General features: G+C 44.5%; 1 protein-coding gene across 4 annotated transcripts in view; it reads right to left on the bottom strand.

Moving 5' to 3' along the window:
• The window catches only part of SYN3 (synapsin III), a 263,138-nt gene that overhangs the window by 27,279 nt on the left and 212,028 nt on the right, over positions 1-23,831 (bottom strand). For 3 of the 4 annotated variants that reach the window (XM_030040449.1, XM_030040451.2, XM_030040452.2), the window contains one exon: positions 7,599-7,661. In XM_030040449.1, the coding sequence (XP_029896309.1) occupies positions 7,599-7,661 (63 nt within the window). Of the gene's footprint in view, positions 1-7,598; positions 7,662-9,398; positions 9,578-9,685; positions 9,927-23,831 lie in introns of those variants that run through there. The other variant, XM_041129584.1, reaches the window with a different exon arrangement.

Here is a 23,831-nt window from a genome sequence, read left to right as displayed (position 1 = left end):
CAAGCGGGAGCGTCCCACCCAGATGAGATGATCGCAGGAGGGACTGCACGGGCAGGCGACGCACAGCGTTATGACATATTCTCCCGGACCCTTTTGGCAATGGGAAAAGACAAAAGCCATTATATAATGACCTACTTGGAACAAGGACGTTTGTGGGATCTGAAACAAAGTGCTGCGCTTGTGCAACAGACGTCTTTGGGCCCCAGCTGAAACGTTTGCATTCCCAGCCCAGGAACATTTGTCCCGGAGGCAGAGGAAGGGATGCTGCTTCCCTCTCCAGATTGGAATTAGACCGTATTGTTATTGCTAGAAAGGAGTTGTATGCTCCTCTCGTTAAATGGGATTTTTCCTCAAAAATACAGCATTCTATGGAAAGGAAGGGTCCATTTCTTCCTCCTCTCCATCGCCCCCCTCCCTATGGGGGAGAGAGAGAAAGCACTTGAAGGTGTTTTTTTCCAATGGGCCTGAGGATTTTTGGCTGGGTAAATAAAGAGGGGGGGGGGACTCACTGAGGACACAAAGTAAGAAATGAAAAACAAAGAAGATGACTCCCACAGTGCTACACCACTGCACAGTCCTCAGGAAACAGCTCTGCCATCTTACCTGGCCTGTGCCAGAGCCCTTCCCATGGACTTTTCAGAGAAAGCAACTCACAGAGGTCCCCTTTTAGGAGATCACAGCCTTTTTTCCTACCAGGCATCAAAACAATCACCAAAGCTGAAATCTGAGCCACTGTTTGTTAATTGTTAGAGCTGGCCAAATTTGACAAAACAACAGCCGTGTCCTGGGTTAACGCTGGTTTAGCCCAGGGTATGATTATTACTTCAGAAACAGGAAGCACTAGAGTTACAGTCAAATTAGATTTATTTTCCTGCCTTATCTATCAAGTCCACCATTTTATTAGCTTTCTACTTTTAAATTTTGTATAATTCATTTCCTCCTGCCTTGTAACCCTTTTACATGACAATAAAATATCCATTCTCCTAACAGGAGAAAAAACCCTAGAGATAACCAAAGACAGGGTGGATGTAGTGTGACAACAGAGGGCATTATTCAAGAAGGGGCTATTAAAAACCATTCTAGAGCGAACAGTTACCAATTTACCTAATAAAGAATAAATCTGTCTTCTAAAATGGCAGGTTGGCCAATGTGTGAAACTGAGAAAAGTTGGAAAGAAATCAACAGGAAGCCAATTCTCTCTCTCTCTCAATTTTTTTTTTCCCCAACCTCAACAGGAAGCCATTTTTCTCTCTCTCTCTCAAAATTTTTTTTTTTCCCAACCTTCTTAGGATAAATGCAATATCCCATTAGCTGCACAGAGGAGTGCAAACAGGGAGTGCAAACACAGCCCCTGCCCTGGTGGCCTGTTTGCTTAGCTGTACTGGCTGTTTGAGCAGCAATAGACTCATTCTGGAGGCATCAGCTGCTGTTTGCTGTAGCGGTTTAGTGACCTGTTGTGAAGAGTTTGGGCCAGTGTGTTGAAAAATGCCTTTTCTGAGTAAGAAAGCTCTCTGGGATAGTCCCTGCTTTCTTTCTGGCTCTCTAACTCAGGTACCGGCCGTGCCCTAGCACGCTCTCTGTTGCTGCATTGGAGAGGGGAGTCTGGCTGGATCCCTGGGGACATGCCCACACAGATGTGACCGTCCCTTTGCCCTGTGGTGGTATCTCAGAGGCTGATACTACGTGACCTGCAGCTGGTGCCCGTTCTCATCCTCAGCCTGCCCAAGAGGCACTGATCTTCCTGCCCTTGGCAGGAGAGCAGTCCGAGGGACAGATCAGGAAGAAACACTTCTGCCCCATCCCAGCTGTGGACCTTCTTTTGAGGCCTTCCTGCAAGACAAGATTTTGGACGGTGTGTCCTGGCATTGTTAAAACCCACCATGGATACTTCCCAGGCAGTCTGAGCCACCCCTGAGATCTGTGTGAGAACAGGTTCCTGCAGTGAGGGACCTGGGTACAGATTTCTGCTTCTTCTGTCTCGTTATTCCTGAATCTCCTGCCTCTTGTATATCCCAGATGTTCCTGGACACCGGGGTCCCAGGGCTGCGGCACTCCTCTCTCATCTTTAGCCTAAGCACTGCAAGGTATTGCCTCACAGTCCCCTTTTGCTTTCATTAGTTACGTGGCCACATGAAAAAATAGTCAGCCAGCCAAAAAGTGGCATAATTATAGTAATCTGCTAGGGCTGCCCTTGCCTTGCCTCTCTGAGTGTCATCCAGAGTTAACTCTGCCTTACAGGTTAAACCCACACCACTTTGGAGATGGCTTGCAGAAGCAGTTTCTGTGTCCAAACTGGGGTTAGAGGCAGGTTCAGCTGGAAGGTAAATGTCCGAGGCTGAGCCAGGGCCGGGCTTGGCAACGTGGTGTTTAACTGAGTCTTGGTAGGCTTTTGAAAATGCACAGTCTGGGTACTTTCTGCCAGAGGAACTGGTGTGGCCACATAAAACTTGTGATTTTTCGTCCATCTCGACCTGCACTTAGCCTTTCTGTAGTGACTTTACCATTTTGGGACAGCAGGACTTCAGGAATGACTCTGCACAGAGGGTTTCCTGAGTCTCCCCTTCCTTCTACCCAAATTATACTCCTCTCCTCAAAAAATACCCAATCCAACCAACACACATTCAGTTTAGGCCTAACTTTGACACACCTCAAAATAATAAAGACACGACAGAGTCTGCATTTCCTTATTATCCTCACACTGAAATTCTCCAGATGTTATGCTGCCTTTAATGCATTAAACCTTATAATCCCTACTAACTTCCTAACAAAGAGCTTTTCTCAGCCCCAGGTCTTGGCAGCTTTGGTCCCCGGTGGGGATCCCCCGGATCAGTCACCATTTTCTGTGTCCAGCAAAAGCTTCCAGACTGATGTGCAAGAAATGGGGATGCTTTTGCTATTTTCAAGACGGGTGGTACCTCCTCGCTCATGAGTCAGTGGGAACGCAGTGATTGGGCTGCTCTGTTGTGAATGTTACATGTCAAGTCATTATTTGTCCTCTGTAAAAGAAAATATTTGCTCCTTGACAAACCAAGGCAGCCCTTTCCCCTTCCTTTCCTCTTTAACATGCTGGATTTTTCAAAGCTCTCACTTTTGGAACATTCTATTTCCAGTCCCGAGAGAGACAAGGTGACGAGCTGTCCTTCCTGATAAAAAGCTTGCAGTATTTTTACATTACAGAGTGGGTCTGTTTAGTTTGTGCTATATTTATATCAGGGGAAAAAAAAAAAAGTCGAGAAGTCTTTCCCATCCAGTAAGAGAGAAAATAACTCTGACCATGTTATTATGAACAACAAGTTTTTCTTCTACAATGTAATAAATTCATCTGAGCCAGGATTTGTGCTGGGGAGGTGTTTTCATAATTATGGGGCAGGAGGGGACAGGAGGTGACTCTTAAACTGGCCTAATTAGAGAGGTCTAAAAATAAAGTAAGAGTAGCAATATATATATATATATATATATTAAATTTGTATAAATATATATAAAGCTACATGAACAGATACTGTTTTTCCTCTCTTTGCAGATCTGGCAGTTGTTTCCTTCTCATGATCTGATCAGGAAGAGGTGAAGAGGCTCTTTGAGTGTATTTGCAGTGCTGGGCTCTGTTCCTAGGGCACTTTAGGGTCATGTTAGCACACAAGTGACAGATATTAACACACTCAGAGCTTTATTCTTTTCCATGGGCTCTGGCATTATGAGATCCGGAGTCAGGAAGAAGTGTTATTCCTTTCTCACTATAGTGCTCGCCCTATTCAACAGAGACCCCCGATCACTTCTGGGGTAGGTAGGCTCAAGCTGCACAATGCTTAAAAATGCCTTGACCTCTTAGGAACTGCTGGGTGAACTATAGTTCGGTTCTGCACAGGGAAGGACATCTCTTCTCACTGTCCATCCATGGCTTCCCTGGAAGAGTCCTTGAGTGCTGTTGACCCCATGAGCCTGGGCAACTTAAATACAACATGAGAAAGGTCATTCTCTGCTGACTCCATTATCTAAGCAGTATTTCTACAGATATTTTATTTGTATTGATACTGTATTGGACCAGCAACACACAGAGCACTTGTTATGATCTTCCAGTGCCAGCAAAATATGAAGTGACTCCTAATTTTGGAAGGGGGATAATGATGGTCATGGGAGGGGCTGTGGGGCATATATCCTGGTTTTAGATGAGAAGATTGTCTGGGGCCCCTTTGTCTCTCTGGGTGAAGGCTATTCCTGCTGTCTCTGTTCAAGTCAGTAGAGAGGTTGTTGTTTCTGGATTTCTCAATGGAAATTTCAAAAGATGCCTTTTATTGTAAATTTGTTTTTTTCATCTCCACCTGCAACTTACATGCATGCATCACTTGGCAAGAGCATGTCTATCACTAATGGTATACTGCCACCCCTTTTGGTTCTGACCTTGAATACTAACTGTTCCTCTTCCAAGCTAAAGACAGTCAATAGAGCCTGTTTCTTACAATTCCTAACACAGTTATTTTTCATTTTAGCTTTGAGGATTCTCTGTTCAATTCTCTGATTAAAAAATGTGGTGAGTGAATTTTGTGAAAATGTTGTGAAAACAAACATTATGTGAAAATGAAAGTCTATTATAATTATGCTGTTTCTAGCCATTTTTGCAAAATAACAAACACTCAGCACTTCTTATAGTGTCAAGAGCATTATGAACATGAATTAGCAATAAGTATCAGATAATCATTATAATCCCTCTGGTCTGTAACACAGAGAAACTGAAGAAGAACTGTGAAATGACACAAATCTCCCTGCAAGTCAATGGTGGAGCTCTTTGGGGAAGAGACCTTTTCTATGTCCAGAGCTTTTCTGGCTCCTGGCCACTGCCTCAGTTCAAATAAAGAATAGCAGTGTCTGGACTTCCCATCTTTACTCTTTCTTCTAAGTCCTGGTGCATCCCATTTCATGTGATTTTATCATTAATAACAAGAAAAATGTAAGTACTTCCTTGACAATTTCTGCTGGTAATGAGATTGTAATCTGAACGCTCCCATCCTTTGAAGCACCCATTGCATGTACAAATACATGGCTTACTATCTTGGCATCGTTTATTGCAGTAAGTACTATTTTTAATACTCACATGTGTACTTTGGCTAATAGGTTGGTTATTTTATCCTTTGTTTCTTCAGTCACTGCTTTTATACAAAACATGACCTGATGCAGGTGCTTTATTAACATTTACTTTCTTACACTCATCTAAACCAAAAGCAAACCTCTCTCTCTTCATATTACGTATATTTTACAGCTAAAGACCTGCTATTTCCTGCTATCATCTCTACTTCTGAAGACCAATGCAAAGAAATCCTTCAGTTCTTTGTAGTCTCCTTATCATCATTGGTTAGTGCTTTTACATTATGATGGTTAAAACCACCGTTATGTCTCCTGGAAACTTTCCTCCTCTGAATTACTTAAGTGGAGGTTTGATTTTTTTTTTTTACCTGTAGGTGTTACTTTCCTAGTATACCCATAGTTCTGCTTATCTGTATTTCTCATGACATTTTCTGTGGTTTCTTTCTGTCAGTCCCACTTGGAATTAAACCCTATTGTCTTCAACATGAAACAAACTCCTGTTACTTGTCTTTTAAATCAACTGACTTGTTCTTTATTTTATTTTCACTTTCCCTGTTCTCTTTTTGCTCTATGTAATGAAATGCAGTGGAACTTCAAGAAGACTAATTTAATCAGTCTCAACTTCCCTTCAGGCTGCTTGTGGCTGGAGAAGAGCCCTAACTAAAACCATAAGGTCAACAACCCTTCCTTCCTGCACCTTCCCCATCTACTGAACAGAGCACTGTTGAAACTCTGTGCCCAAATCCACATCCACACTTTGCTAGTAGTCCCTGATTTCATAATGGACTAAAGTAAACTTGGCCTCAGACTAATTCTTTCTTCTAAGATGCTGGCTGTCAGCCTATCTCCATCTGGAACGACTTCCTAGATATGCCCCTTGTACCACTGCATACAATTGTGCCTGGAGTTTGAATAGAAACTTTCTTCCTCTATAACTTATGACAGCAAAAATCAACATCATTAAAGAATAAAATGGGAGGGAAAGTGAGTGGTGGAAGAAATCTGGTGTCTGGTGCAGAAGACAATAGCTAAATATTCTGCTGAGAGTTTTGTCTGGAAACACTGTTAAGATTGGGGTTCTTTTCTCTGATCCTACCCTAATTTCTGTAGCCACCAAGGGTCTTTTGTGCACAAGAGAGACACATGAAGCCCTCCCTACATTACAGGTGAAATTGCAGAGCAGTCAGAGAGATCCAGGATCGCAGGGTCTCAAGGAACTTGAAACCTTTCCTGAGGGAGAGCTTTCTTCCTCCTGGTTTGTCCTGGTTGGATTTTGCTAATGAAATCTTTCACAGGGACATGTTCAGTGGCTCACTCTACGAGCAGCTATAGGCTGTCCACATGTACTCTTAATTCAATGACACCTCTGCCTGTTTAACATACGCAGCACCAATATTTTAACAAACATTTCCTGCTTATTTAAATATTTGTGCTTTGATGCTGAAAGCCAACTCCACCACTGGCCTAGGGATCTGAGCCCACTTCCTCTCCAGCAGCTACCATCCAGACAGGGGAACATTGCAACCAAAGCAAGAAAGATTATGAGAGCTTCCACGTGCGATCCAGAAAGCCAGAAAGGGCTTCTGTTTCCAGAGCACAAGCAAACAAGCTGCACCAAGTTTAAGTTTGGTGTACCTATATATAATTTTCAGACAAAGCGTGAGGCTGGGAGGAGTGTCTGCTCTAGGGAAGCACTGTGACAGGGGTATCAGTTATGAAGTTCATGTACCACTCATTTGGATTCAGAGATGATGCATCAGACTTTCCTACTTCTGAACAAGTCAAGTTTTAGACAGATAGGGGATGCTTTTTTAAAAGGTATATGCAAGAAAGAGGAGGCTAAAGTGCAGCAGGCATGTACTGGCGATGCCTCACTGAAAGGGGAGCCCAGTCACCCCAAGAAACAGGGGCTGCTAATTCACTGAGGGAATAAAGATCCCAGAGAGCCTGGGAAAAACAAACAGGTCCTTCTGGGGAGTGAACTGTTTTTCAGGATTCCTTGGCAGGCAACCAGCCACTCTGCTTTGTAAGGTCTTGTTCTTCCTTGCAAGGAAGAAAAAAATAACTGAAGGGCTCCCGTTTTCTTGAATAAGGTCATCATAATGTGCTCAAAAAGACCAGTGCCACTGCTTCTCATTGTGAGAGCTATGGGGTGTAGCTGCACATTACAGGTGCTTGAATAAACAACATTACCACTTTCAGGAGAGGAGAAAATATATAAAAGACGAGCCTAATGACTTCAGCCCAGCCAGCTTTTCCCCCACTCTTCACAACCCCCCTTCCCGCATCCCAGACAGCCTCCAGCCCGATACCACTGCCTGTCTCCGAGTGCGTGACAGAGGAAAAAGGCCTTTTCTCCCACAGGAACAGCCAGTGCAACCCAGATAGGCTGTGGGGAGGTTTAACCCCTTCGCTGGCTGGCCACATGCCATGTACGATCACAAGCATGCTGTGCCACATATATCTATGCTGTGCCAAACATCATCTGTTTCCTGAACTATCCGTATTTTTTTTTTACTTACCTTTCCCATTCCAGCATGAGCATGTCCCAGCTTGACCACTACAGGGAAATTTGGAGTTGTGAGCTGAAAGACAAAAGAAGGACCTTCTCATTAGTGATTTCTTTCCAGCCATTGTATTTGAAATAGTTTACTTCTATTTAGTAGCTTTTATCCCCTTCCTGGATGTTGATGGGAGGATAAAAAGGTCAAATAAAGATTGTCCAAGTGGTAGGACAATAAGCAAATAGCTCTTCACCGGGTCCCATATGATCGGAAATGGAGGCCAGGCAGAATTCCTCAGATCTGACCCACTTTTGCTGCCTGATAGCAATAACCTCTAAAACTTTCTTATTTGTTCCTGTTGATTTTCCCACCCTGTAACGTATGGATGTGTGTACACTCATATGTGTGTAAAAAAAGCTGCACCTGCAGCCTTGACTAAGTGAACACTTTCAGATGCTGAAAACATCTGAATTGTGAGAAAGACAAAGGCTGTTTGTTTGTTTTTTCCCACACAGACTGCTTTGGCCTTTAAAGTGAGTGTGAGCAGTCCTTCAGCAGCTCCCATTCCCCTCCTGTCAGCAGTGGTGGGGGCAAGGAGAGAGGGAACAGGGGCCAACCCTGTCCAACTCACAGAGTCCATCTATTCATAAAGCCTCTTCCTCTCTTCTCTAAGTTCAGGGGTAGGTATAGGGAATAAAAGAAAGCAAAGAAGGGTTGGAATCAGCAATAAGAATAGAAACAATTATGCCATGTCTTTTCCCTGGCTTGTGTGGTGTTTACCTTGGGCCGGGTCCTGCCATCCGAGCCATGCAAGTGCATCTTAGTGCACACGTGGGATTTTACTTGGAGAAGTGCCTTCGCTGGACTGGTAGGAAGTGCACATGCCAGGAGTAACCAGGATGTATACACCACACCTCCCCTACGTACCGGTTGGTCCCTTTCTACGCCTCTGTTTGATATCCCTGTGATCTTCATCTTGTCCTGTGGTCCTGATTCTTGTGGTCTGAATGTTACCCCTTCAGTACATAACCTGTTATTTTTTTACTGCATATTTCATCTTCTTTAATGGGAATTCTTTTAAAAGACACCTTTGTCTTTACCTAAATGCCTGAAGCGATGAGCTCTATTCATTAAGCAGTTAACCTGGGGATCTGGCAATGGGAGGAAGTTGAATTTTGACAGAAAATTGGCTCTCCTATTTATTTAAGTTTGAGAATAGATAAACAAATTGTTCTTGTGCTAATTACCAATTGTCTGTATGGACAGGCAGCCGCTACGCCCTAAAGATAGAATGGTGCTGCAGTCTCCATCTGTGGCAGTTCAGTATAAATAACAAAATTAGCAATGAACACTGATATGTTTTGCTATTCAGCTGCTTATGTAAAGAAATGTCACAGGAGAGGGGAACAGTGAGTGCATCATGTTCTCAAACAACCTGTGTCACTTGTGAGGACCTTCTTTGGGCAGAAAGCTGGAGGATCCTCTGGACCACAGAAGGGCACACAGCTGCAATAAATCACAGTCCTGGCACAGGCAGGGACCAGCACCCACTGTTTCAGAAGAAGAGGCAAGAGACTGTGATAGGTGGCCATCCTGAAGCCCCGTAGTTAAGCATATGTACAGGCACATGAGTTTGTGCTCTATTACCCCTTCGCTTCTCTAATTCATTGTAAGAGCCTGAAATTTAATTTGCCGCTGGCATAAATGAATCAAATGGAGGGCTGCACCTGAGGCTTACTGAAGATAGAGCTATGGATGGACCGTGCCAGGCCGTTAATGCTGGAAGATGAAAGGTAACCTAGTAGTGAGGGCACCCACCTGCTCAGGCTCTGGGATACCTGGCTCGCTTCCCAGCTCTGTCATCCATGCCCCACGCACACTGTTTGAGCCAAAGCGCTCGCAAGCCCCGGCCTCTGTTCCCTGTTTGTGAGCGGAGGCAGCAGCTGTTCCTACCGCACAGGAAAAGCAAGCTGCACGCTGTGAGCCGGCCTGATACCCTGGCAAGGAGGCCAGAGAAATGTGCGGGATAGATAATGTTATATCCCCAGCTCAAAGCAGCCAGGGGCAGGAAGCGATGTCTCTGCTGCCCCGTTTGTGTACCCTACCTGCGAGTTTTGCGGAGGGAGCCTGGCTCGAGCACGGGGGCCGGGAGTGGGAAGCATCTGTTTTCCTGTGTACATGCAAAGAAAGTTTGGGATCCAATAAACAACCCAAGTTTACTGCCAGCTTGGAAGAAACCACCGGCAATGACAACACTCTGCTCAAACCTCTCCCTTTCTCTTTGCTTCTTGGAAACATGAGCTCAGCTTTCTTGGTAAAGCTCAGCCTCATCCCGCGTAGGGGTGACCGGCTGGTGCCAGACCATGCTGGTGTCACCAGCCGCTTGGCCTGGCCGTGGTGCGTGGGGCTTGGGGTGAAACACAGATCCAGACGCCGAATGCGTGGCAGCCTCACTGGGAAAGCTGCAGCTCCAGGGAAACGCTGGAGCATGGTTTGTCAGGAATCTGCTTCTGCCACTGAAACCCCGCCAAATTTCCATGTATGTGAACATGCCTTACGGAGGAACCAGTGAGAGAGAGTGGCACATACACTTAGCTGCAGTTTATAATGGGTTTATCTAGTGCCAATGGAGTGCCTTTAGTCTGTGCTGAAGTTAGGTGGAATCAAAAGCTCTCAATAGTCCACAGGACTAAAGCAACCAGAGTCCACAACCATCCGATAATGGAACTAGGAAGCCCTTGCTGAAGTAGTGGAAGTGGGCTAAACTCCACTGCAGTCAACGGGGATACTTCCAGCTTCCACCAGTCTCGTTGGGACTCAAGTCCCACTTCTGTTGCTAATAAGGTGACCAACCAGCATACTTGGCGAGCACCCAGATGGCTAGGGAAGCCGAAGGAAGGGAGGAATACACGCAACTATGAGGCAATTCACACACATACATGGTGAGAAGTTCTGGGGGTGGCCACAGCCGCCACAAGGGCAGACCCTTGAGATGAGTATTCACACATACTTAGCCATAGATTTCCTGGGAAAGAAGATGCTTATATTCAAAGGATAGCACCAGAGTTTAATAAGAAAAGCATGTTTTTACTGAAATCATGCAAAGAATGATTGTCTGTGTCTTTCTATGTGTTTGTTTATGTGTTGTAAAGGCTCTTTTTTCTTAGAAAATGGGGAAAAACACTTTGATGCTTTTAAAATGTGCATGAACTGTTGACAGGGCTGGTATAGATGATGTCTGCAGGTTTTGGGATGGGACTGTAGCACTGCAGCTTGCTCAGCGATCAGACGCAGGGTGTTAGTTCATATGCGTAACTCAACCCTTTGAATTAAAATCCTATAAATGTATTCCCAGATGTTGTCACACAAAAGCCTTGAGATGGCAAGGTTTACATATGTGTCTAGAACTTGGTGTATGAAGATGCCTGTTTAGAGTCAAGCAGGAGTTTCTGTCCTGAACTAGGAGCTCAGCAAAGCCATCTTTGCTAGGAGTGAAGGGAGAGTCATGAAGTTATTTCCTACTTACAACACTGGTGGCCCAAAGTGTATCATTTTAGCCCCTGATTTTAAGGGCTCTGCTCTGTGTGTAGTGTCACTGCAAAGATCACTTTGCAGTTAATCAGTATTTTGGCACCGGTGTGTAAAAAGTGAGTGCCGGTATGCATATGTTAGCCTCTATTTGAAAACACATGGCTGTAAACTATGACACTTTCCCCTTTACCCTCTGCCCCTCCTTTCCAACAAATAATGAGGTTTTCAACACTTCTTGTAAATATATGAATGTTTTCTTTGTTTATTGCTGGTGGAGCAGGAGAACAGAGTTGGATCTAAATTGATCTGAAGGGAGGAATCTTAGGTGAAACCTGATCTGTCCCATAAATACAATGCTCTCCACCTTTTGTTTCACTGAGGCCCTCAAGAGAGATGCTGATCTTAGGTGTGTGATTTTGTGTACTGTCCTGTAGTCCATAAACAATGCAGAATGTCTCTTTTGATTTCCTTCTGCCATGTTTAGTTTTGTGCATTAGTTCACATTATCGGTCTCATCTCATACAATGCACTTCCAGTTTTCAGTATGATTCTTTCTTCTGCAAAGCCTTTCCAGTCAACGCTAAAATGAATAGTCCAGGGTGCAATGACATCATGGATAATATTAGGAAGGATGTGGGGAGAGGGAGACACTAAAACTTTGGTCTCTTGGCACCAGTATTGTATTACCATAGCGGCTAGTGTTTTCAATCAGGCCAGAAGCCCCCATAGCACAAGGTATTGTAATTTTTGCTTCACCCTTCCCCCAGAAATAATGCTGTGAATTTTTCAAGCTTTTATACTCTAAACCTGAACTTTCTGTTTATTTAGCTGCCTTTACTTGTATGATGACAAAGTCTGTTCTGGGTGGGTACCTAATGGATTATGGGAATGTTGTTCATGCACTTGAGAGCGAAATGTTGAAAGTAATGTGTGTGGCACTTCCCTGGTGTCAATTAAGTTGGAGGAGCAGTGAATATATATAATTTCCTGTAAAAGCAAGTAAGCTGATTCAAACCTACAGGAAAGTAATGATGTCATGACATGATGTCATTGTGTTTATGGAACTATCTTACTGAAAATCTGAGCTGAAGATCAGCACTGGTTGCATGCCAGCCTTGCCAGGCATGGCAAAGTCAGGGCTGTATAGTGAAATATGGAGGAGAAGCAGTAGTGCTCCCTATTATTCCCTTACTCACAAGTCGATGTAATCATCAACTGCACACAGCATGGCTCACTCAGTGGCTTAATACTGTTGTATTAAGGCCCCATGCAGGTTTGTGGTGGCCAGTGACTATGATAGACAAGTTGTTCCCCTCTGCTGTTTAACAGATCAGAAATAGTATAAGAAACAACAAGCAATGATGGGAGAATATGTTGAACAATAAGAGTTGCCAGCATTAACATCTGTGCTCTATTAAAGACATGGGATATGGATTCCTTTAAAACACACACGTGTGTATTCATTACTGTCTTATAATTATAGCACAATGAAAAAACAATAATTAGTTGGGGAAAGAGGGCCTATGCTTCCAAGCCAGCTGAAGTAAATCCTGAGGAAGAGTAGTTATCCTCAAGAGTCTGTGGAAGAAGGAGGAGATAGGGGTTATGATGAGAAAAGTGATGAGATACTTGTGACAGGAGGAGTTCAATAACAGCTGGATAAAGACAGCATTGTACAAGGTAGGACCTGAAGCAGTATGGGGATTGATAGATGGGATGGCAGCTGGAATACAACAGTGCTCCTTCTAGCAAAAGAGGAGACAGCGTATCATTTTAGGATGGGTTAAGTTTTACAGAGCTTTACTGAGCTGGGGTAATGAAATCACTGCTGTGGACAAGGTGAATGATTTAATCCATGGTAGTTTTAGTAGTTTGTAAGAGAGGCTTGTAAAATCAAATGGGAATAAACTAACACACTTGATGCAAAGCATGGTGAGGACAGAGGCCAAAGTTTTAGCAAGCAAGCTAGTTTTGGAGGTGGCACAAAGCAGAGGCAAGAATGAGGCTGCTAATTACAGGGTTTGGGGGGAGAGAAAACATTCAATAATTTGAAGGGGACATCACTGCTGCAGGTCTGGATATCTGTGAGAGCAATGGGAGGAGCAGGAATGAGTGCAAAGCAAAGGGTTAGATTTAAGATGCTTTAGATGGATGGACTTTTCATTTCATTTAGCACTGGAGCTGAGACCTCCAGCTTCAAATAGGAATGAACATAGTGAGTAACTAGATGGAGATATCGCATAAATCAATTTGTGCTACTAACTGAAGTCAGCAGTGCCTTAGGTTGCGAAGGTCCTTCAGGGTGGTAAAAAATTATCCTTTGATAAGGATTCTTCTATCAGTGCTTCTAAAAAGCACAACACACAAAAAAATAAAAGAAAGAAAGAAAGAAAGAAAACCCAACATCAAAATGACTTAGTCCCCACATCCTCGAGTAAACAAACCACAAACCAATGTTTCAGGGCTGCTAACACTTGCTGTGGTTAGAAAAGGTCACGGAAGCGAGCGGAAAGGGTTAAGCATGAAATGGAACTTTCTGTCATTAATTCCACCTCTAATGTTACTTAACTTCTCCTTTACTTGAGACAGGATGCTTTTGGGTTCCCAGTATTCCCCCTCAGCATTTGGAGGATAAGAGTGTGAGCATTTGATATTATTCTCATCCCCTTGGAGCTTCAAGTGTAAGAATTATGTGAACATACCCAGACAAGCAGATGCTCAGCAAAAAAATAATATAGTATGTGTGTGTATGTGCGTGCGCGTGCTTGTATTCACACACATCTAGCAGTCCTGGTCAATAAATCCCCATTACCACATCTTAAAATACAGGCAGGTTATGTTATGTTAAAGGTTGTTATGAGTACATAGAAAAGTTTGATTTCTTACTGCATGGTGTTCACTTAGCCAGTATTTTGCAGTATTACCTTTAGGGAAGCCTCTTGTCTTTCCTTGTTTGCTAGGAGAGTGAATACATTCCCCCAACTCCTTACCTTGAAAAACTGTTTAAATATTTTTTGTGGGATGCAGTGGAAGAGAAGAAGAAACTCTTGAGTTTCCTCTTCCCCCAACCCGAATTGGGTACCTTTTGCTGTGTTTTTCTCTAGTTAGAAAATTCCATTCCCCACATAAACACATTGCAGAGGGAGAGATTCTGAACACCAGTTGTTGACAGGGTGGGGAACTCTCTAGGAATTTTCTTTTGATAGGTTACCTTTGGAAAAAGTGTAGCACCTAAGCTGTAGTAGAAGATACAGGAAGGAGACAGAGGGGAAAAAAATGCTTTATGAAGTTATGCTGGGGTCTTTAAAGACATCTCTCTTCCAACAACCCCTAAGGTTCACAAGACGCCGGCCAACAGAGCTCTCTCTTCACTCGGAAGGCTTGACTGTCCCTCTTTTGGGACAAACTCTGAATTCTCACTGATTTCAAAATGAGCAGCATGGGGTTTCTTTGGAGAGAACAAAACTTCCCTGAACTTCACAGTGGAAAACAATCTCCACCAACGGGCACCGTAAGAGCAATTAGGTCTCACTGCAGCTGATCTTTGCCCTGTCACTGCTGGTCTCTAACCTCACTGTGCAGTCTGCTGCAGGTGCTTTCCTGTCTCCAAAGGGCAAAGTGAATACAGTTCTCACCCCAGCTTTTACACAAAGCGAAGATGCGTGCCCTGACTGCAAAGCTTGGGAGAATCGCACACGACTCCAGGGGCTTGGTCGTGATTTCACAACCTTCTGTAGCACGTTTGAGTGGTGCAGTTATGTCAGTGTAAAATGAGAAGCGGGCCCTGGGCTTGTTAGTACATTCATCGAGAAGTGCTCTGCCTGACAGAAATGGCTCTGATGTTTTGTTGTAAGTCTCATGCTGTTGTAACTGTGCCAATGACCCTGTGCAGCCTTGGCTGACATTGCCATGTCAGATGCTGGCAGGAAGAGGGCCACAAGCAATGAGCCATGGATGCTGCCTTGTACAGGGAACAGAATACCATGGTCCACTGGAACATCTGAAGTACCCTCTAGGCTCCTGAAAGCTGTTGGGCACTGGATCACCGCCTCCTTCCTTCTTGCCATTCTTCAGCACTCAGAGCTAGAGAAATAGCAGCACAGAGAACCAGGCAGTCACAGCTGGACTTTTTTGAAAGAACCCGGGTTTATTTTTATACTTTTTTAAAAGCACAGCTAGTAATCCTGATTAATGCTCCAGAGCATAAGGGACTTTGGACATAAAGAAGAACGAGGAACACGGGAAGTGTCACCCTGTAGCTGGCATATGAGGCTACATCTATACTAGTAACTAGAGCAATGACATAGCAAGGACAATGGCCCTGAACTGCCTGTGTTGTTAAATTGTCAGACTGATCTCTGGCATATTCTGGCTCAAGCCAAATAGCCTTCTCCCAAACAGTTTCCAAGCACAACATGGAAACCAGCAAAAGTTTCCATGCCTTATGGAAACTCTGGAGGCTAAGAGAGTTTGATAGCACGGCTGGGGTTGGACCATGCCAGAGTTGCCAGAGAATGGGCCTGGCACTGTATGGTTTGCTACTATTAATGTAACCTCAGTCTGCCTCACAGGGTTGAGCGGGAGAGGAGTTTTTATCTCACATTATGCCCTATCTTTGTACGCTCTCACATTAGTGTTTTATTTTGGTGGTACAGAGGAATTGTCTGTCACATTCAGCCATTCCCATACGATAATTTCCACTGACTACCTTTTTCAGACCGAATTTATAGTGGGTGAATTTTTCACCTACAGCCACAGATATTTACACCACATTTCTTTTGTCCACTGACCTGAAAAGTCAGGTATTACCTCACATGAGAAATGTTTATGCTATGGGCCCAGTTTGTCCTGTTTTACAGCCAGATCTTATTTTCAGCATTTTGAGCCCTGAGGCTCATGCAGGAATTTAAATACCTCACTAATGTGGCCTGGCAGTGAGATACACAACCTGTATTTTTTGTGCTTTGGGACATAAATGTGGGGAGTAAGTGTCTCTAAAGCCCCATTCCACAGAGCTAACTCCTCCATGGGCTGCACATGGAGTTGAACACTGTCAGCAGCTCTTCTGAACCCTGAAGTTGTTGTGGCATCTTTTGTAGGCACCTGGAGCAGGTGGGGGTCACGTATGAGCCTTGTTCTTCCTACCTCCTCATTCTTGTGCTTCACAGTTTCAAGTTTCTTTCTCCAGATAAAAATCTTCTATGTTTATCCAGACTAATTTTTCACTCATGTCAGAGACACTGAGGACATGAAAGGCAGCCATTGTATCCTATGATTGAATTAGCTCTGTGTCTCTTGAGATTTCTTAGGAACTTTCAAATTACATATTTTTGGTAGGAGCCAAAAACTGTAGGAAGGGCTCGATTTCACCATCTCTCCAAATTCAGCAGTTGCTTGGGGAAGAAAATGTGGTCCCAAAGTGCAAACTTCATATTTTTCAAAGTTGAAAGTGTCATGTTTCAATGATTCTGTGAATGAGCACTAATTAACTTTTTTTTTTAATCCAAAGGGGAAATGAAATGCTTTCAAACTGTAAAAGGGAAGTTTTTCTGACATGTATTTTATTTCTCCATGTTTCATTCTTGAGGCTTTTTGAGATTTTGACTTTGGGTTAGGGAACTAATCTGAACCCTTGAAACCTCTCAAGAGCTGAGAAAACCTTTTCCCACCTAGGCTTTAAGGGCATGAGCCCACAATGACACCACATGGGTATTTGTCTCCCTCTCGTGGCTTATTCCAAGAGATAAGATACAATCCGGCTCCACCTGTTTGCTAAAGCCATTAGAGCTTCTAATGAAGTGGAAGAAATGCATTCAGTGGGTGTCCTGTGTGACTATCCTATACGCAAACTTTGCCTGCGATCTCAGTGCTGAGCGACAGCCTGGTTCGCCATCAGGAGCCAATACCAGTAGGGGAGTCGAGCAGGCTCCACACAGGACATAGGCAGAATTATTTTCAGCTGGGACTGGCTTCTGTTTACATCTTTTCCAGCTGTAACGAGAAAGGGGCTCCTGAAGTGAATGCATTCAGAAGAGGACAGAAGAAACCACTGTGTGGATCAGCCTGTTTCATCTCTCAACCACCACCTCGGTCAGCGGCATTTTTCCCCTGCTGAGCACACACATTGATGTACTGCAGGCTGCAGCGGCCAGGAATGGCAAGCAGCAGGAAGCAGAGAAATTCCTTTTGGAGTAACACATAGACCCTCTTCTTTAGCTTGGGCAAGCCTGGAGCGGCAAAGGATGCTGTGGTCTCTGTGAGCCCACTCCTTCTGTTTTGCCTAGAGAGAAAGGGTTCGCCCTTTACTGGAAAAAGAGGTGGAGACCTGAGCTGATTTCATCTGTGAGGCAATATCTCCACTTCTCTGGGATAAATGAGACAAATGTGAGTGAGCTGGTCCACACCCAGTACAGGAAGGTATTTGTTTCTTTCCCAGGCACATTACTGAGGCTGTCATGGGATCCAGGTAGGATTTTGGAATGTGGGCAGAAACCCGCATGGAGGTAAATGGGCATGTGCCCGAAAGAAGGGCATTGGGCTCACCAGGCGAACTCATGTCTGGCAGTCTGGCTGCAGGCAGTACCAGGCACAGGGGGTGAGGCAAGAGGAGCAGAGGAACCTCTTGTCACCGAATGCGCCGTCCTTCCATCACTGCACGAGCACTGTGCTCGTTCACAGGCAAAGTCTGAAACTAGTCTGGAAAGATGGGTACTTGTTTCCTTATTACAATTCTACCTCTTTTCTTCCCATCAGACTTCATGCCATTAAATTATTTCCCAAAACTGGTTGCTGAAATCTTTTAGAGTGGTCCTGGCTTTCTTTCTCATGGAGGTAGTGCCAGCACCTCAGAAATGCAGCAGCTGAACTTCTCTGCTGAGCTTCTGTGCTGCACAAACAGTTGCTATCAAAATTTATAGACCAAACTTCAGGGGAGTGGGAGCTCCTTTTAAACAATGACAACAACAAAATCTTTGCACTGACAAAGAAAAAATGTTTACTCTCTCAAAGAACCTAAATCATACCTTAATCTGTTTAGGACTACTCAAAACCTGTAAGATAAAACTTAGTCTCAAGTGCGAGAAGCCAGCTGGGCTTTTCACTTTTTCTTGGTTGCGTTTCTTAAATTCGGAAATCAAAGAGAGTTTTATATACACTTATCCTTGTGGGCTTCTCAACTGATGGGTTTTCACCCATCAGTTGTAGGTGGGACAATGAAGAAAATACTCAAAACTTCCCGTGCAGAGGTGGCTCAGCTAATTCCATGCTCCGAGAGTAGCAGGTGTCCGGGCTGTGTGTCTGTGCACTTTTGGACTTCGGTAGCAAGAACCTCTGATACTGGACCTTGAGGACAGAGTACTATTTCATATGCATTTTGTAGACAGCCCTAATTAGCTAAATTAGTTCGTCTGCATCATAAATGTAAAGCAGCGCACACTGGATTTGTCTCTAATTGTGGCATTGCTGTGGTGATGGGTTGCAGACTTTTTTTTTTTTTAACTTTCTCATTAGTACTTAGCTTTAGGCATTTGTGAGAAACCACAGCCTCCAAAAGCTCCCACTCCTGTCCTCTTAATTTTGACTCACAAGGTTTTAATGGATGAACAGAAAGCAAAGAAAGCCTTTGGTTCTCATACCATTCAGCAAACCTCCGGCTGGCACTGGCATTGTTTGGGAACCCTTGTGGGGATGAAAGCAAACTCTGTACAGATGTGGCCTCTTCTGAGACCGCTCTTTGAGGCCTGTTGATTCTCAGAACAAAAAGCACGTGAGGAGGGTGACTGGCAGGGGATTTCCATGGAGCGCTCTAAGTGAAGTTATTTTAAACTGATCCTGCACCACACAGGGCTAGCGATAGTCCTTGGTGGGAGAGGTTCCCAAAAGCACGAATGCTGCTGTGACCCTTTGTATGCAGTGAATTTTTCTGTAACCTCAGTGGGACGGGAGCTGGCACGTCCGCTCCACACAGCGGGACACTGCGTGGAGATCCTCTGGGCCGATAGGCTCCTGAAGCACATCATGATGCAGGCTCACCAGTTTGGAGCTGGGAAATGTAGAGCTGGATGAATGTGGCAAAAAAGTCACATGTAGATGGCTTATGCAGGGGCAGCTTGGGTGTTTCTGTTCCCAGACCTTTCTAGGGAGGGAGAGGGGGGTCAGCATACATGGATCTGGCCGCTGTGTCTTTTTGGACCTTGGTCTCCACCTGTGAGAAGTTAATGGGGTGAAGCCATCTGGTTGGGCATCTCTGTGCCTGCCATGAAGACACGCTCGCAGAGCATTTATGACAAATCCTGTTCTTTCTTCCTAAACCCTCACGTAGGGAGTTTATGAGGCATGATATGCGAACCCTGCCCCATGAAAGGATTAACCAGCTCTCAGAAACTGGGAGTGGTAAATGGGGTCCCTCCTGAAACAAATCCCACTATGAGTACGACCGCTGATTAAATTGAGGCTTTGGATGGTAAAACTGTAACCGGGGCAGGAAATTTGATTACATCCATCAATCCAGCTGTCTGACTTCATGCGGCTAATGCTGTGCTGAACTCATCACTATGGCAGCATGGCACCTCACACGTAAAGACTGAAGCCCTGGCCGCGCTGAAGGCAATGGGAGTTAGCTCATTCATTTCAATGAGGCTATGGTTTCTTTTGCAATGTCTGGTAAAGAATGTTTATCTCAGATTCCTCTCCCACCCTGAGGTATTTTCACTGTTTTATTGCTTGATGACGCAACTTTTAAGCAATCCTGCGAGGATGGCGTTTCGTGCCCAAAGTTGAGGCCAACTGAGAGTAGGAGGGCAGCCGAGAGGCTGCGGTGGGTCACCCAGCTTATGACACAAGGTCCCAGGGGGACATGGACCAAAGCCGCCTCCAGGCGTCCCCGCGGCAGGGAGAAGCAAGCTCTTCCGGGAACTTGGAGCAATGCTGGGAAAGCTCGGAGAGAGGGGAAGCGGCTGACCCCTTCTTCCCTCTCATCTCTTCCCACACATCTGCGAGGTCTCGGACAAGACCATGAAAGGAAACATTGGGTCTCTTCCCTCTAGGGTGGCACATCTCCGCACCACACCAGCGCTGGCCTGGGACCACGGGCCTCATTTGCCCCAAAGTTTCCAGGTTGCCAAGGTAACTCTAGGAGACACAAATCATTTCTATATGTGATTTCATTCTTTTGTGCCATAAGCTAATTGCTTCCTTGTACCACAATATGTTCCAGCTGTTGGTCTTTATCTGTTTCTGGGTTTCTTCTGTCGCTCTGGTGCATGGGTAATTTAGAAATGGTTCCCACATTTCCTCTTTTACTTCAAAAGAATAAGAAAACAAAACCACTCACAGGCAAAATCTGCTTGCTCCTAACTGTATTTCTCCATGTGAGAGGCTCCAAGATCAAATTCCCTAAAATATTACCTATCACAAGGGTTACTTTGCATTTGTTGATGCAGAGCAGAGCTTCTTCCTTGGTGACACTGCAGACATAGAAGCCCAGACAGAACCGGGACAAGCTGAGCTGTGCAGAATGTGACAAACCCAGCTTTAATCTTTAATGTGGTGAGACCACTTGTCCAAGCTTACAAAGACTGCCCTGGCTTGGGAGTGAAGGAGAATGAGGACCCTTTAGTTTGTTCGTAAAATTTGATGTGATCCGTCGACATCCCCACCAATAGATGACAGTAATTATATTGAATTCACTTTCTCAGATCCTCCGGGCTGTTTCAAGAGGTGGTTAGGTGGTACACAGGACTAGATACACAGCCAGAGAACAGATTTTCAGAGCTGCAAGCAATCTGTGCGAGAGGTGGATTAAACAGGTCCTTCTTCTCCAAGCACAGCCTCAAAACATTTCCCAACACCCAAGAGCAAGATTACAATTAATGTGCTTTCAAGATATAAAGTAGCATATCAGTTTTAATTATTTTCAATTGCAAATATGTTATGAAGGGAAGAGAAGAGGTATAAGGAGTTGCCCAGAGAGGTGGGTGAACTTGGCAGTGAGATTCAAAGCTGACCTTTTAAAGAGCTGTATTAATCACTGGCTAAGCTAACATCTGACTTGTAATTTCAACAGAAGACAGGATGCAGAGTTTACGGAAAGAGTGAGGGAGAATTTTTCAGTGAATCGGGAGGAAGAAATGAAAACAGAAATAGCTGTATGGGATAGGTGTGAATTGAAAGTGAGCTGGCTAAATGCGGTGAAGCAGAGGCTATTTGCTTTAATTCAATGTGAGTGTTATGGGAGGCAGATGCCCACGGACATCCTGATCCTTGGTTCCTACCACTCTCCTTTGCTTACAGCTTATTGATGCGAACCAGAGATGTGAAGAATTAAATACCCAGGTGCAAACTGAACCAGCTCTGAACTTCAGTGACCTCTATTTCAGGCTCATTAGTCTGATCTGTCTTGCGAGTGTCAGCTGGTGGCCAGAACTTCTCTCCCAAGGGATAGCCAACAAGAGAGGTCTATTGCATGACCACGTTGTTCATGAGCAGGGTGAGTTGCATCACGCAGTTTACAATGCTGTTGGGCAAATGTATCCAGCAATGAGCAGGGCAGATTTAAACTGTGCACGAAATTTTTATAATGAGTGGGGTTTATACTGACTCCAGATGACGTTAAGAAAGCTTAGTGCTGCTGCTATCCTGCCAATTCCTCTCTGTGAATGTGATCAGGCAAGCCAGTGGGGAACGGGTACTTCGGCCCTTTGGGTCGTGCTTGGGGCATGGGCCTTGCTGCCAGGTTGGCTATGGGAAGTGTGTCATTTAGTGGAAGTCCATTTGGAGTATGGGGCCCCAAACTGTATGTGTGTTGGCAGCAGTACAAGGCTGGGACTCTTCTTCTGTGACATGACAGCCCAAGCCCAGCTGGCCAGGCAGTCAAAGGATGGGGACCATGAGCTCACATAGCGAACCTCATGTTAGATGTGTCTCAGTTACATTTGCAAAGGATGGTACAATGTACGTCAAGTGAAGATAGGAGTTTTAGGCTGATGGCAGTTTGCCTACGTTGGACTTTGTGCAGGTAGAAAAATTGTAGGGCTGACCTGGCCTTTACACTGCTCTGGGGCAGACACAGGCAGCAGGAAGGGAGAAAGCCACAGATACCGTGGTCTTTTATAATGAAGGGCTTATACTGACTGTAGATGACATTGAAAAGCGCTCTGTCTAAGTGCTGTCAGGTAATAAAGTAACAGCGTAATCCCATCATGCATTAGCTCCTGCTCACCCTCTTTACTGCAAATATAGCCTGAGTTCCCAGAATTGAAGAAGGAAGGCCTTAGATCTAGGGTTCAACAGAGCTGATCGGTTTGAGAAAATGATTCAGCTAAAGCCAGCACTGACTGAAAACAGAGGGCACCTCCTCTGGTAACTCCTACTCCAGTGCTGCCAGCTTAGGGCTGAGGTTTTCAATGTGCTAGACATCGTACAAAACTGTAAGGCGAACATCCAGGCAAAACACAACTGGTGAATAAACAGGAAAGCAGACATGCACAGGTGTAGCAGGAAGATGGTCAGCACAAATGAGTTTACATCAAGTTGTGACAGCGAATCATTGCTGCTCCTAAGTAGTTACCAGGCTAGTCAGGGGTAGATCCTGCTAGCCCAGTGTAGCCTATTCTGAGACTGATTATTTCACAGACGGAGATGTGAGAAACCGTCACAGCAAAGCAGGTCCTTCAGCCATTCACACGACACTGAGTTTTTCCAGGCGTGCCGGCCAAGCGTGCTCAAGCCAGAGTTTCTGTCTTACCTAACCCACAGGCCTGGACCTGATCTGTAGTAAAACTCCTGATGAGATTTCACACACTCCTTAGCTTAGATGAAGTTTAAGGATGCAATGAAAGAGCTAAGCTCTTCTTGAAGATGAGTTCTTGACTTCCAGAATAAAAGCCCAGGGTTTGGAAAACTGAGATCAGCATATTTCCACTGATGAAAACTCAGTTTTGAGCAAGATCTGACAGAGCTCTGACTTATTGCCTGTCTGGGTGTGGTGGAAAGTATATTTGTTTGCAAATCCATGCATTGGGAAGGACTTGCAGAGGTGTTTTTTTTCTTGGAGACAAGATGACCTATTATCAGTATATACAGTTATAAATCAAACTTAGAGTATACTATGCTGAATGCTGTGCACAATATACCCTGCTTCAAGCATTTACAGTCAAACCAGACAAGGTGAAGGAGAATTATCTTCATTTTGGGAATGAAGAGCTGAAACACTGGGAGATTAAGTGACTTGCCATGAATCAAACAGGCAATCTGTGGCAGAGCCAAGAATAAAATCCAGATCCCACTGAAGCAACCTAACCAGGAACATCCTTCCCATTGAATAGTTTAATTAACATAAATTAAGCAGCAAGTTGACTCAACATGTTTTTAATTTCACATGTGTACTTCAGAGAACACGATAATTGCATTTTATAATCTAAAAATAAACAAAGACATATGTCTGTCAGAAAAACAACAGGCACACAGGAAAAATAGTTCATTCCTTTATTATATTTGGTGTGAAGTCCTTCGTTAGGACTAAAATTGTGCTGTGAAGTGAAGGAAGAAGGCAAAGAACTATCTCCTTCTGTGCTAGTTTATTAGAATTAAAAATAACCCTTCTTTTAGGTCTGTGCTGTCTGAGTGCCAGCACTCTGTGCAAACAGAAGAGCCAAATGATGGATTCTTTAAGGGCAGATCCTGTCAAATCCACCACATCCTCAGTCAGCTCAGCGATGTTCA

The sequence above is a fragment of the Aquila chrysaetos genome, chromosome 17 (genome assembly GCF_900496995.4).
Source record: "Aquila chrysaetos chrysaetos chromosome 17, bAquChr1.4, whole genome shotgun sequence".
NCBI classification, from domain to species: domain Eukaryota; kingdom Metazoa; phylum Chordata; class Aves; order Accipitriformes; family Accipitridae; genus Aquila; species Aquila chrysaetos.
The sequence above is the reverse complement of the archived record's forward strand: the minus strand, read 5'-3'. Positions and strand labels throughout refer to the sequence as shown.